Source organism: Terrapene carolina, unplaced genomic scaffold (genome assembly GCF_002925995.2).
Source record: "Terrapene carolina triunguis isolate 2854851 unplaced genomic scaffold, T_m_triunguis-2.0 Scaffold68, whole genome shotgun sequence".
Taxonomy (NCBI): Eukaryota; Metazoa; Chordata; order Testudines; family Emydidae; genus Terrapene; species Terrapene triunguis.
The window spans coordinates 13,417,655-13,433,322 of NW_020664419.1; the positions used below are offsets into that span (position 1 = coordinate 13,417,655).

General features: G+C 38.3%; 1 protein-coding gene across 3 annotated transcripts in view; it reads right to left on the minus strand.

The window, feature by feature from the left end:
• Nucleotides 1-15,668, minus strand: part of SEMA3A (semaphorin 3A) — a 284,250-nt gene that overhangs the window by 131,231 nt on the left and 137,351 nt on the right. For all 3 annotated transcript variants that reach the window (XM_024194461.3, XM_024194460.3, XM_024194459.3), the window contains 2 exons: nucleotides 5,866-6,023; nucleotides 1,989-2,051 (listed from right to left, as the gene is read on the minus strand). In XM_024194461.3, coding sequence (XP_024050229.2) covers nucleotides 1,989-2,051; nucleotides 5,866-6,023 — 221 coding nt within the window. The remainder of the gene's footprint in view (nucleotides 1-1,988; nucleotides 2,052-5,865; nucleotides 6,024-15,668) is intronic.

Here is a 15,668-nt window from a genome sequence, read left to right on the forward strand (position 1 = left end):
TAAAATATTACTAGCCATTCTTTATTTATATTTAAATATATAGAATGAACTCTTTGCGGCTTCTCTCGTACATTTGTAGGGCTGGTGGAAAATAGAAAATAAAACTTGCAATATGTTTTCTGTTGTTTACCAACATTTTTCATCTTTCAAAATTTTCTGACCAGACCCGTATAACTTGTAACACTGTTACCCTCACTTTGGGTTAGATTGTTGTATGTCCTGCGCACCGTACCCCATGTTATGCCTTCTTATGCCCTTGTGCCAGCACACTGTACTGAAGCTTCCAGTGCATGGGGATACCCAATGCAGGTAGATAGAAAATAGCAGGATGGGACTGAGCCATGGATCTACTCCACATTCATGCCTAGTGGAGTAGCTACCTTGACATGTCAGCGAGTATACACTATGCAGGATATAGACTTGTTGTGTAATGCACACACATACACACAGAGGTGACTGGAAGTGAGATGGTGACTCCCGGAGTCATAATCTTGTTTCTGGACTATTCCAGGGGCAGCACAACGAAATATGGCCACTTACTATGAGTATATTGGAAACTGACTTTCTGCAATGTCTGAAACTTTCCCTTCCTCTCTCCCTCCCCCCACTTTATTATTTTGAATTTTTAAAAGAAAATGTTTTTTTAAAAAAAGTAAAAGAAGCAATTTTGTTCTCAGTACTGTAGATTTCTGAGTTTCTCTTCAAGGCATGGTATTGTTGCTTACTGTAATATAACAATACTTAGTACAACCCTGGACTGCCACTGTTAGTTAATCTCTTCAGGTACTTCACACCAACCCGCACTTTCTGGGTTACCTAGCAGGTTAGATTTTCTGATCTCTAGCTCACAGAATATTTCTAAGGGAAGTGCTTGTGAATACATACGTGGTTTGAGTAAAAAATATTTGTAGTGATTTAAAATCAGGGGACTACAAAGTGGCTAGAGACACTCATACTATAGCCAGGCACATGAAAATCATGAGCTCCCTTTCCATACATACATCGCTGGTTATATATGTCAGTCCTGACCTAAACCACCTCTGCTGTTCCAAAAATGATATTTTGACGTAGACAACAGTCCTCTAGGGACTAGGTTAAGCCCAGTGAACCCACTTTCACTTCTGACCTAAGACAGTATTGGAACATAGTTCTTCAGAGGCATAAGATTGGCATTATGAATATTTTAGTGAACCATCTCTGAAATTCAGGCCAGTAATGTATACACATGGGGCCAAATTCCACTCTCAGTCATACCCTTGCAACTTCACTGATTTCCCATTTGGCCCACTGTGCATGTGTCCATTTGACTTATTGTGTATATGTATCCTCTTTCTCTCTCTGCTCCTATAATGGAAGACAGGGCTAAACTATCAATATACACTGAGAGAATTGTTAGGACTTGTGGCCAAATCTCTCTCACTCTCTTATGTACAAAGACAGAGATATGTGAGTGAGAGAGAGTGAGAAGGTAAGTAAAGCAGTTGTTATATAACTGTTTCTTTCCTGAGGCACCAAAACTGATGCAGAAACTTAAAACCACTTAGGCCTCAATCCTGCAATATACTCCATACAGGCAGAACCCAAGGAAACCTTGCATAGAGACCCGCTTCAGTGAAGTGCCATGTGGGCACAAGGGTTTATATGGAGCTTACTGCATGATCAGGGGCTAAATCAGTGCACAATTAATGAAATCAGAAGAAAATTAAATAAGAATCAATGATTCTCACTTTAGTGGGTGCTTTTTAAATAAATACTTTCGCTTCAATTTGCATGATTTTCATCCTCTTATGCATTTAAACTCAGCATCCATTTCTTTGGACCAAAATACCCAGCCAACCAAAAAACCTGATGTGACCCAAATCTCATGTTAGAGTAAGAAGAGTAATCTTAGGAAAAATAAGTGCTTTAAAAATTAACACTAGACTTCATGAAATATTCAAATTCTTCACACACAAAAACAAAACACCATTATAAAGATTTGTACTTACCAGAATATCTTTTCCAGCCCACTTACACTCATCCCTTCGGGTATGAGACACAGGCCAAAAAATCTAAAGAAATAAAATAAAAATCACTTTATGCCATTTCATGCTTCAATAATCACAAATTGTATACCAAGTTCTATATATAGTCTCTTCACCCAGTTCCTTTGCTTTTCTCTTTATTCCTTTCACTGAAAAAACCCAAACATAAGCAGAATAAAGTGTATATAATGGGAATCATGGCAAAGAAGATTATAAATACAGGTGTATAATGTGGATCTCTGCTACAGACTTTGAAAAATATGGAAGCAAAGGGCTTGATTTTCTATTCAGTTATACTGGTAAATCAATATTGATTTTAATGTATTTACAACACTGGTTTAAAAATGGAATGGAGACCCAGGCCCAAAGCTTGCATCTTCTTGACATCGCTGAATATGATAGATATCTATTACTATGTGCCATTTAATTGGGTTTGGGAATATTGTAACATAAATGGGACTCTTGACTGTTCAGTTTATATAGTAATTCACTTTTGTTTCCTGCTCTTCAATTAAATGAATAAAAATGGTGATGTTAGTTTGATACTATCATTCCATCAAACACTAATGCTGATACTGATTTGGATAAGTGTCTTTGCAAATATCTATAATCTTCCAGTAATACTCTCTAAGCCTGCTGTAGTATTACTTCTGGTAGAAGAAGTATCTCACTTCCTACAGAGAAAACCCAGAGACCATTTCAGTCAATTATTCATGTCTGTTGAAAATCTTTTAGGAATTACATATAGAATAAAACATGATCTTCACATAATGCCAGGTTACGATTCAGTTGGTAACTTCAGATAATGCAATATGAATGGCCACAAGACTGGATTATAACCTTGGTATTCAATACATTATTTATAAAGTAAAGGGGAAAGTATTAGGAAAATAGGATGATTGCAGGTGACAAAAGAGAATTAAGGACATATTGTTAGTGATGTTTTGAGGTCTAGGGTGGACCTCAACCAACACCCAAAAATTGTGAATTTTCTTTAACTAATATAATATGATCCAAACAGAATTTGAACCTCTTAAGTCTATAAAATTGGGCTGAAAATTTCATGAGAACACGGTCTCTCAAAGGATTCTTCCTGCTTCTATTCCTGGCTTAAGAAGTTCAGAGAAAAGTGAAAATGAAAATTTACTAAATTGAAAAAAAAATTAACCAAATTTTTTAGAGCCCCAAAAGGTTCCGTTCAGGATCAATTCAAGTTTTGGAGAAAGGTTCCTATATTATCTTAACCAGTTTTTCGTATCTCTAATATGGGCAGGTCAAATTCTCCTCTGACAATGCTGCAATTCTGTTGACTTGATGTGAAAGTCAGTGAATTTGCACCATTGTAATGACAAGGTGAATTTGGCCTTATTTGTGCTATTTTGCTGAGGCCATAACTTACTTCCAGTGCTTACGTAGAAATCCTCACTGATTTCAGTGGAGATGCCCGCTCAGAAAATGATGGGACGATGTGATAATTGATAATAATAAGAGATGAACCTGAACCACAGGCTGAGATTCAAACACAGCTAAGACTTTAGAAAAGTTTTGATTCGGATCTAAATTTCTTCAGTGACCATGGTCTTTATATTAAGCTGATCCAAAAAGTCTCTAAATCTTCGGGAATGTTCAAATCCCACTTTGAATCTGCAGTTTTGAGCCATCAATAATAATTATCTTTCTTTCATATAATAATGTCTGTTTATTATTTCACACATTGTTCTAGAAGTGTTTGAAGACTGAAGAACAGAAGATACAATTCCCTTAATGTCAGAGAGCAGTTTTCTACTGTGGAAACACCATCCTTTCTTTTAATTATTCCAGATGTTTTGTGCATTAAACTATGAATCCCTCAGAGGATACAAATAAATAGCCAGTTTCCTTTATAGCTGCTCTAAGGAGAATAGAAAAGAAAATACTCAGTTTCCCTTTTATCTTTTTTCCTTAGAGAATACAAATGAATGGCCTGTCTTCCTTCAGAATACAGAACACAAGGTATTTATTGCTATCATCTTAGGAAGCTAATAGGCAAATGGGCAAAAGGTCAGGAATACCAAGAAAAAATCCACTGGTACTGAAGCAATATATCTTTCATAAAAGTTGAATCTAAAATGCACCATCAAAGTTGTGGGATTTTAAATGCTTGAACATAACAAATCAAACCTCCATCTCTGTGTTTACCTTCTTATTCTTTGGCAAAGCTCATTAGAATAAATGAAAAGATAAAACAACTTTTTAGACTCAAGCAGAAGCATACCCAAAAGCACAGTTGAACTGTACATCAGCTTTTAATTTAAGTCTACAACTTTTACCAAAAGTAATGTCCTCCATCAAGGGCAAAGAGCTTTTACCAATCTGTCACTCTTTTATTAGGATCCAATCTATTGTGGTTTATGAGTAGCAGAAACACAATTCTTTAAAGCACTCCATGCTAAGGAAAAGAAATCAACACTCACCCTCACAAACACCGAAGTGGCCCTACTCTCAAAAAAAGTGAATGGTAATGTGACCTTTTTGTGAGAGCTGTCGTGACAGTCATCTTCGTTTTATTGAGCAGTAAACATAAAAATATGGACTGTTTGGTGAATAGCTGGCTTGAGGTAAAGTGCATTCATTTACTGGTGCTACTGCTACTGTGTTACTACTTTTCAATCAACTCTTCCTTATTAGGAGATGTAAAAAAGGACTATACTACTGTGGATATAGTGGACATGGAACAGAAGAAAGACACATAGAAAAAGGGAGCTGTGTAGATATTAGCACCATAGCTTTACAAAACCTTAAAGCTTGATTGCTTAAATATAAGCATGTAAAATCCCATAGTTTTAAGCTTCACCTTAGGATCTAGGGATTAACCTTTTATGATACTTTCAATATGTTATATACAATAATTATATAATACCGCTGTAAAAATATACTAGAGCTTTAACTATTCTGCCCAGGCTCCTAACACAGGACAGGCACAAATAATTACAGAACATTAAAATGAGGTTTACCGTATGTTCTCTATAATTAGTAGCTAAAAATCAGACATTCTATATTCCTGATCTTGCTGACTTGCGGCTTGTCTACACAAAAAGATTTTTCATGGCAAGCTGGGATGTGAATGTACCCTGCACTAGGATGCTGAGCATTACCTGTCCACCTGGAACCTGCTGACACACACTAACAGTTTGTTAGTGTCCCCGCTTTGAAATATGAGTAGACTAAGGCCTGGTCTACACTAGTGGGGAGGGATCGATCTAAGTTATGCAACTTCATCTACGTGAATAACGTAGCTGAAGTCAACGTACTTAGACCTACTCACCACGGTGTCTTCACTGCGGTGAGTCAACTGCTACCGCTCCCCCGTCAACTCTGCCTGCGCCTCTCGCAGCGGTGGAGTACAGGAGTTGATGGGAGAGCGCTCGGGGGGGTCGAGCGCTGCCCGCCGATCCGGCGGGTAGTGTAGACATACTCTAAAGCACACTAACTGTTAGTGTGTGTCAGCAGGATCTACATGGACAACTAGCACAGCAAGCTAGCATGGAGTAGATTCATATCCCAGCTTGCTGCTCATTAAATGTTCATGTAGGCAAGCACTTGCATTGTTTATATATATTTGTCCAAATTTAGAACTGGCGTAACAATTTAAACCAGGTCCAAATTTGGCCTATTATTTTCCCCCCTTGTAGCTGCAACAATTTTCTTTTTTGGGGGGTGGGTGGGAGGTTAGCTATCATAAGCTATCATGACAATTTAAAAGTAGTTTATATCTATTGTCAAGTTATACATTATACCTCTGCATAACAAGATTTGTACCACAGGTTTTGTTAAAAAACAATTATAGTAGGATTGAAGATACCTTTTGATATTCCTTGATGTTAACCAGGTTGAAAGAAAATATGTGATCCTTTGCTCCAACATATAGTCTACTCCGTTCCTCATCCAAAAGGAAAGTGTGGTAATTGGAGCTATTGGCTAGTCCATTGAAAGTGATTACATTGTTGGTTTCCAACATCTCTGCAAGATAAAGTTAAGATTTTTTTTTGTTAATTTGATGAAGATCGCGGGCTAATGTCCTGATCCTGTAAAGACTTCACTTTGAGCATATGTGCAGCCCCATTGATTTTATGGGAACAGTTAGGTGCATAAAGGTAAGCATATTTGCAAGTTTGTGGAGGATGGAAGCCTAAGCTCACTGTTACACAAGCGCTGAACTATGAATGAAATTCTGCACAAGGCCACAACACCACTTAAGGGCCACTGAAATCCTATTTTGAGAACTTATTTGGGGTGTGGGGAATTTTACCCCAGGGAACTAACCAGGAGTGGGCCAAATTTTGTTCTTCTACAGTCAATGAGAGTTGCAGGCATATACCTGAGGATGAATATGGCCAACTGAGGTAAATTAAATGCAGAGGCTAACTCTTCCATCTTATTAATGTTTGTGGGCACGTATAAGCCATTTCACACTGGCCATTAAAATATGGGGGAAAGGAGACAAACATGACAAGCTGTTGAGATAAAAGCCACATGTTAAACAAGGTCCTTACTTGTATTACTAATAACATCTGCGACTGCTGAAACAGGAAGAATTTGAAAAAAAAAGCCAATTAACTTTTTGCCATTTACAAGCTAGCATGCTTATTGCATTATACTCAGCAATCAGAATAATAAAATTAGATGGGTCAGTTTCACTTATGTTTATAGCCACTTTCATTTTCCAGTTCTCACTCACTTCCGCACAGCTGTTGTGTTTAACCAAGAGTGAGCTCCTTCTTCAGTCCAGGTGTTCACAGAACCATCTCAGCTACTCCCAGATATAAACACAGATTTTCATGAAAGTTGTTGTAAAAATAATTTGCATTAAAACACTCAGACTGCATTTATATTAGGTTTTCTAAACATACCTTTCCTTCATCTCTCTCTCTTTCTATATATATTTTATTCTAAACCTTTTATTCAGTCCTTTCAAGACACGTCTACACTAGAAATTCATACTGAAAATATTTTTAGTACTATGTGCCAAATTCTGCTCAGGGCATCTGTACAGATGCTAGCAGAAGCCCAGAAACATGGAGTACATCTTCCATAACAGCTAGGCAGAATTCTGGTCTAGTGCTTTAGGCCCTGAATCTAGAATGCACTGAAGCACACACTTAAAGCATATGAGGAGTTCCACTGAATCCAGAGGAACTCCTCACATGCTGGTTCATGGCCCAAGATGATAGTTGGGAAAGGGAGTGGAGGGTACGTTGACTTCCACACCAAGGGGTGTACTGGCTAGTGGGCATGCTCAGGTTCCAGACAGCTAATCCGTTTGGTGTCTCCAGAACATGCTACCCAGGATGACTTTCAATGAGGCTGCAATGTTCACACTCTGCCTCATAGTGCACCTGTCTGCCTTGATTCATCATATCCTGCCTGGACAGGATGGCACATGTAATGCATTGGCAGAATATGCTGTGCCATATGATTGAAGGCTAGATGTCACCTGTCCCCGTATCTATCAATGTGCTCACATAATCCAAGGCAAAACCATTTTATGAAAAATGTGCGTCATACTTCTCTTTCTTCCTGTAGTCTATGAAACAAACAAATACATTGATCTAAAACATGGACCACTTGAGGTGTATGTTTTTGGTTTGATATAACGCCAGTTTTTATAGCTTTTCAGGATTGGAGCAGCACCCATTTTTGTAGTAATCTGTAAGCAAAATGATTTTTGTTTAAATAAAAGTAATAAACTTTATAATAAGCTGAACAAGGTACATTTGAAAATAAATTCCTGCCTAATTTCTGTGTAGTGAAAAAAAGTAATATATGTGCATATCTCAGGAGAACTAAAAACAAAATTAAGAAGGTGTAATACAATATGCATCGAGGCAAATCCTGAAGTCTTCCTTAGATTTTGCTCAATATTCACTGTTCTTATTCAGGCAAACTCTCATTGGTATGAAGTGGAGCTTGCATGAATAGGGACTGACCCAAAAATTAATAAGGAACTCAGGATGTGCACCATACTTTTTACTGTCCTCTAGGTTCCTTCTGGAGGCAAGATGATACACAAAAGTATATTATATGATGTTACACTTTTAAAAATCATTCTACCTGAGACTTAACTTCTCAAATTTCTTGCATAACAAGAAGAAACCAAATCTTCCCATGTCGGCCTAATGAAATAATTCTGGATTCTTGTCAAGTTTTAAAATTCAATTGCATTGTCCTCCAGTTCATTTATCTGCATTTTGTTTGAAACTTTACTAATTTTACATTGTAATGACTGATTCAGATGCTGAATCTCTTTACTGAATGGTGAGTGATACAAATGATTGATAGCTTAACTTGTCTTAGGACTCTCCTGGTTAGAAATGCATTGATGTTATTTTTATCTGATAATTCTCCACATAATATAGCTGTCAAAAGCCTTTATACTTTTTCTCTCTCTCGCTTTTTCTGTTTAAATTCCCAAGGGTGTGATTCTGCTCTTGGTTACTCTGGTGTAATCAGGAGTAACTCCATTGAATTCCATGGAGTTACACAAATGTGAACCCAGTATAAATGAGATGAGAATCCGTCATCCACCATCTCTGCTTGGTAGAGAACCGAAATGACGGCATTACCACTTAGTTCTAATTATTTCACATCTACTGTTTCTGCTTTGTGCATTATTTTGTTTTCTAATTTAATGTCTACTGACGGTGTCAAGTTATAGCACTGTTATCTGATGTTCTCATTAAGGAGAAGAGGTACAGCATAGTCAAGAGCAATTACATCTTCTTTAACACTGCCCTGCAACTGTGAGTCTATTTTGAGCTGAATGGGTATGCAGAGATAGTTCATTTTCCCTGCCCATTCAATTGTTGGCTTCTTTGCAGAACAGATAAAGGTGTTAAATGCGATACCACCTACAGTGAAATTCTGCCTCCAGTGAAGTCAATGGCAATCTTCCAACTGACTTCAATAGAGCTAGGATTTCACCCCTTGGGTCCAATCCAATGCCCATCAAAGTATCCCATTGACTTTAGTTGGCATTGGATCAGGTTTCTAGGGCTTGATTCTAATCATATTTATACCATTGTAAATCAGAACTCACAATATTGGAGCCATAATATTGCAAAACCTGATGTGAAATCAAAAACAGCCTTCTATTCACTAGGAACTGACAACTGAGTCTGAGGACATGAAACAAAGTTCAAGTGTCGATGATTCTCCCTCACTACTGATTTCTAGTAGGGTGGGGTTGAGACAGAGTGGCTACAGATTCTCCAAAGTTACATTGCTCGTTTTTCAGACATTGCATTTATTACTTTGGCAAAGAATATAACCGTGCACTGCCTCCTATGATATTCTGTAAAGGGCTGCTGAAGAGCAGAGAAATGGCACTTGCACAAGCAATACAAATTAACTGTTCTACCTCCTAAGATTAATTAGTTTCCAAGTGTTTTTCATCCAACACTTTTTTTTTAGTATTCAGCCAGTAGCCACAGAAGAGATTATGACAGAAGTAACATTCCTGGAAGAGCAATGATGCTGATTAATTCTTTTCACTGTCAGATTGTCATACGGGCTAGGTACTGTGTTGATCAGCTTTAAAATAAACCCACATTTACAACAAAGGTTGAATTAAAATGACAGGGGCAACCTGATGAATGCCTTCACAAACTCAATGTAATTAATACTGATGTTTACAATGCAAGACCCTCAGTCATTATTTTTTCATATTGAAGGGTGGAAGCCTGCTTTGCACATGACCTATGAAGACGCACAATAGTTACCTGTTCTTGTAATCATTGTTGACTTCCTCTATGCTTTCTCCAATTATTTTATTGAAAATATGGTAACAGTACTCCACCAGTTGCTGTAGCTTGACAAATTCCCTTTCTTGAGTAATTGCTTGGAGACCATTTTCTTATTTCCATTTTATATGTCTTCAGCTTGTACTCATTCCTGTCATTTTGATCATTTCTCTGTAAAGCTATAATCACTGTGCTGTGACCTTAATATCATCTATAAAAGGTAGATTTATAGTGGATGGAAATACTTCAAATGTAATAAAGACTTTATCACTTTTGGTGCTGCTATTCCCATCTGACCTTCAACAGGATTGATGCAAATGACCAAAGCTAATACTTGGAAATGCACCATATGTTGTAAAAGTTTCTAATGATGATAAGTTTTCACTTTTTCCTCTCACTGAAGCTACATGGAGTTTGAATTGTTTAAGAGATAGCAGGCCAAATTCTGCTCTCAACTCCACCACTGTAATCCCCTCTAAGGCTGTGGTCCATGGTATGGTCGCTACTCTTATTTTATTCACTCTTTCTAACATTTCCCATCCCTAAATATTTGCATTTGCTTTAATCTTTCTGCTTTAGATGCCATAAAACAGTTTTAATGGATTGATGTTTTTGTTGATCCAATCCAGGGATGAAAATAGGATGATGTTAAAGTGCTGCTGCGGCAGCGCTTTAATGTCATTGCCCCTTTTGTCCCCCCTGGGCCGCCGACAGGGGAGGGGGCAAAAGGGGCAGCTCCCCCAGGACCAGTGATTTAAAAGGACCAGGGAGTCCCGGCCGCTGCTACCGCAGCAGCAGCCGGAGCACCAGGTCCTTTTAAATCACTGCCGGAGCCCCGGGCAGCGCAGGCCAGGCAGCGCTGATGGGCTGGCTGGGGGAGGCTGATCCCCAGCCCCACCCCTTCTGCCTGAGGCCCCGCCCCTTCCAGGGGCCCGGAGCTGTGCCCCCATACCGATAAGTGTTTCATATTACTTTCACACCGATCCAATGTGTCTTTCACTTGAATCTGAATGCTGGGTTTGTCAAAGCACCTTGGTATAACCACTCCCAATACCCCTTTCAATATATGTTTATTTTATTTCCTAATGGAATTTCAGTCCAGTCATACATACAGAGATTAAGGATTAGATCCTTCCCCTTGAAGTCAATAGAAGTTTTGCATGCACAAGGAATGCAAGTCTGCTTTATTTTTACTACACTTTCTTTCATTTGAGAATGAAGTAGACAATCATAAATGTAACTAATATGAATGCAGTGAGTCAAACCCTGGAGTCCTTACCCGAGGCTTGATAATCCACTCTGTTATGCTAACTTTATGCTAGTTTAACTTTACTGGCTTTAGTGGAGTTTGCAGAGAAGAAACTGTAACAGAGAAGAGACTCAGGCTTTTGGAATCAGTATTTACTCACTCCTAATTCAGGCAAACTCTTCTTGGAGTTAGTGGAAGTTTGTCTGAGCAAAAATGTAAGATTTAGCCCAACATTCCTTTTAAAGTCTTTACAATAAAGTATCTTCCTGTGTTTTCAACTGTTTACAATCCAGGGCTCTATCCAATTTCTATAGAAGGTGTTGGAAAGACTCCCCTTGTCTGCAATGGGAACTTAAGCTGGCCCAAGCCCATTACTGGTGACTATACAGATGCATTATAAATTCAGAATTGCATGTCAGAACTTGCTTGCTAACCAAATGAGTGGGTTGTTGCTTTCAGAAATTTCCCCACCTCCGTTGCTTTGCCTCAAGTGATATTGTCTCATTGTGTATCTCCTAGTGATAGATAAAAGATGAATCAACAAGTATTATAGCCATCATAAGGGGATTTTTCTGAAATGTTAAAGATGCTTCCCACAACATCTTGCTAGAACATTTCTTTTTTGTATCTCCAGGCTTTTGTCAGCCACAGTGCATTGAGTAAGCACTTGCTCACTTGCAAGATGCAGATCTTGCTTTAACCGATGCATATCTTTCTTGTTCCGTACTTTCTGAAATAGCTCTAAGTCAGACATCACTGTATGTCTGACCATTTGCTTAAAGGAGGCTGTGCAGGGGAGAAAAGATGTAAGCTCTCCTAACCCCAACTTCTGTTCAGGGGACAGAGGAAGTGTTACAGGGCTCTCCCCACTTCGCTGCCCATATGCAGAGGACAGTGCAGGCACTATGGGGCCACTACACCCTGCCAATAAACAAGTGGGTGAGAAGACGGCAGAGACTCTCAGACAGTGAGCAGAGCCCCTCATAATACACCGAACAGCAGAGTTTAGCTGGTAAAAGAGGTAAACTCCATCCAATACAAGGCTCCAGTGACTTAATTCTCCCATCTGAAACAAGTGAGAAACCAGACAAGGAATTGTGACTCACGGTCCCTACACCAAGATGCTTCATCTACATGTCTAGAAGTTGCCTCTCAGCCTAGACCCAAACGTGGTCAGTGTCCTTTATTTTGTTCTGAGAAGCGGATCAACAATTTCAATTGTAATTAATTGTATGGGATTGCCTCGATGAATACTGTCCCATGGTGTGATTCTGCCACCCTTACTCCCGGTGAGTAGCCCCTTCTAACTTAAGTACTAGTGTGACATCTCAATGTGAACAAAGGTAGCAGAATCTGGCCTTCAGTGAAGAGAATGTATTATAAGAGAGTGCAATAATCCCCTATAAGAAATGCCCTATCAGAAAACAAATTAATTATCAGAACAGCTAAGGGAAATCTTTTGTTGTGATATCATTCAAACCATCACTATCCATCACACCTTCTCCAGAGCAGGACTCTGTGTTGAGGTTTTCTTCAAATGAATTAATTTTGCATCACTAATCCCAATGTCCATTAAAAAAAATCTCAGAATTTTCTGATTAGATTTTGGACATGAATGTTTTGTAAATAATGAAGGTATTAGGCTTGTGGCAGCATTTGTCTTATGGCACATATATTGGACTTTAACAATTACCCTTCACTTTCAAGATAAGCTCAGCAGAAAAAAGGAAAGAAAAATGGGAACTTCTATGGTTAAATGGTTACACAATGATGACTCTAACTGGGAATATCACCAAGTGATCATTTTTTATTCCAGATGTAACAAGCCAAATTTATACAAGAATATGATCTTTAACAGTGCTCTGAAGGCCATATCCATTTTTGTTGTTCTAAAACTGGAAAACTTTTGCAATCAGTAACTTTGCTTTCCCCTACATTATGAGTTAGATAAGTCTGAAACTGCACTTTATGCCTTGTTGATGGCAATTCTCTGTTATTGTAATTTGAATGTAACAAATCATTGGGGGAATTACCTTATCAGTAATCTAAATACAATTGGACCAGCATCCCTTTCACAGATGTTCAATCAATCCTAGCTTTCATCCTTTTCTATTACCTTATCATAACAGTCGCCAATCACTGAATTCCATTGACCTCTACTGAAAAAAATCCCAAATAACATTTGCTTAGCTTGGCACTGATATAAACCGTTTGGTTTTGAGAGATGAAAAGTAAAGGAATAACATTTTAATTAAAATTTTATCAATTAAAAATCTGGATGTCCAAAGGCACAATATATGACCTTTCTTGGATTTGTGTTTTAAGGCAAATATTCTAAATGAAACACCCATCAGATTCTAGCAAAAAAGATTTCAATGCCGCAAGTATACCTTGACTAAAAACAGACATTCTGTCATTAGGAATGCTGGTCCAAGTTTTGGTTTCAGTTACATTGGTATGAGCATGGAGTAACTAAATATACTGTAGACTTCAATATACCGTAGAATTTATATGTATGTTTTTTATACTGTGAAACTGAGTGCAGAGTTTGGCCAACTAGTATCCAGTTGTATAGCCGTTCTTGAAGTGTTCTCTGTCTTAATAATTGAAAGAGTCACATGATATTTTAAAGACATAAAACATTTAAATTTTTAAAACCAACCTGTTTTCTTTTATGATGTGTCTATTTGGTCTCTGAAGTGAATCCAGATTATCCCTATTGGGCAATCATTACCTTATAACAACATGAACATTATTAACCTTTGAACTAAACATGATGCTTTTTAAGATATATTTCATGTCTATGTAACTATTACCCGTTAGACTTGGCAAGTCCACTATATATTGATTTCATATATCTTTGAAACTCTAAGTCCTGTTACAGAAACGGAGACAATGGAAATTCTTTAAACTATGTATTTTTGATGACTAAAAAGCATTTAGGAAAATTAGAATATATGCACTTCACTACCAGTCCTCAAACTGTATATGCAAAGTGGAGATGAAGGATTCTTCAGAGTCCCCAAAGGAGTAATAGTCAGACTACCTACGATTTCTTCTTTGTAGGAATTCTTTACAACAGACATTTGGAGCCAGATTCTTTCCCCCTATCCAGCCCCTCTCTCTTTGTGTTGCACCAGTGGCACAATGGGGCCAGGATCTGGCCATACCTCGCCAGGTGAGAATTCCCTCATCGTGGGGGAGTTCCCACCTGGCATAAAGCCAGCATAGCTGGCTCCTAGGCCATCTGTCCTTCTTGTTCCTGGTATAGCGGGCATGGAGGGTATCAGAGGGGCAGGAAAGCATATGGAAGGTGTGTGTCAATAGTGCACTGAACTCTGTCAATCCCGAGCTTTTAAGGACCATTGCTATAGCCCCTCAGTGTGCTCTAAACCACACCATGGCCTGAGATGACACAGAGATGGCCAGAGACTCAGTGAGCCATAACCAGCTGTCTGACACAGCCTCCACTTCAATGTGCTAAATGCTTGTTAGTACAGCAGAGAAATTGGGCCTTTTTCCACTGGGCCTTATTAACGACTAGGAAGTTGCAGAAATGCCAGTAGAACCGAAGATAAATGTTTTGTCTCTTCCTATATACATCAACTTAAAACTTACTTCTGGTCTTACTATTTCCAGATTCTGGCAATAAAAAATTGTTTCCTCCATAAATCTATCAGGAATTAGTTAAGAAGTTAATAGCTATTAAAAAGAACCCTCCCCACCCTCCACCCCAAAAAATTAATCCCTTGCCTAATTCTGGACACCTCCATCAAAAAATGCAATTAAACCCACTCATCAGGGAAGGTAGTTTATCAAGCCCCGAAAGGGAACTTTATTAATGCTCAAGCCCCATAAGTGATATTGCTATGAATGTCAGTCTTCGACAAGGGAAAAAGGTACAAGTTATCAAGAAATGAAAGTGTAGACAGTGTCCACTGGGGAGATCACATTATCTATAAACAGTGCCATGTCAATCTCATGCAATGTCATGCCACCGAGGCATATACAGGCTTTCAACATCTAACATTAGCATTCACAAATTGATTTAATTAACATAGCCAGGGAGTCTCCATAGTCATGTTTAGAACTTGTATGCAGCGAATGTATTTACACAAATTAGACAGAAAGCTTAATGTTGTATTGCTAGCATTAGACTGTGCTTTTGTGTGGCTCAGCCACACAGGGGAGTGACAGGGAATAAGGCCAACCCTAGAGTTAGTGAGGTGCAAAGGGGAAACTAAGATGAAAGATTGCAATAATTTACTTCCCCCTGGAGTCCTATTTTCAAATGCGACTTTGGAATTTAGGAACCTAAGTACCACTGTCTTTCAGTGAGCCCTTTGTTCCTAAGTGCCTAAATCTATTCTGAAAATGGGATTTAGGTTCCTAAATTCCAAAGTCACATTTGAATGTAGGATTTAGGGCTTCTCTGTACCAGGACACTCAGGAAAATTATTCCAAATTAACTAAAGGTGTGAATTTAAAGTGGATTAGTTAAAATGCATTAAACCTCTGTGTAGACACACTCATTCAGAATTAAAGTGGCCTTAATTCAGTTTATCTTAAAAGGCAAACATTAATCCCTAAATGCAGCAAGTCCCTCTTTTTGTTATA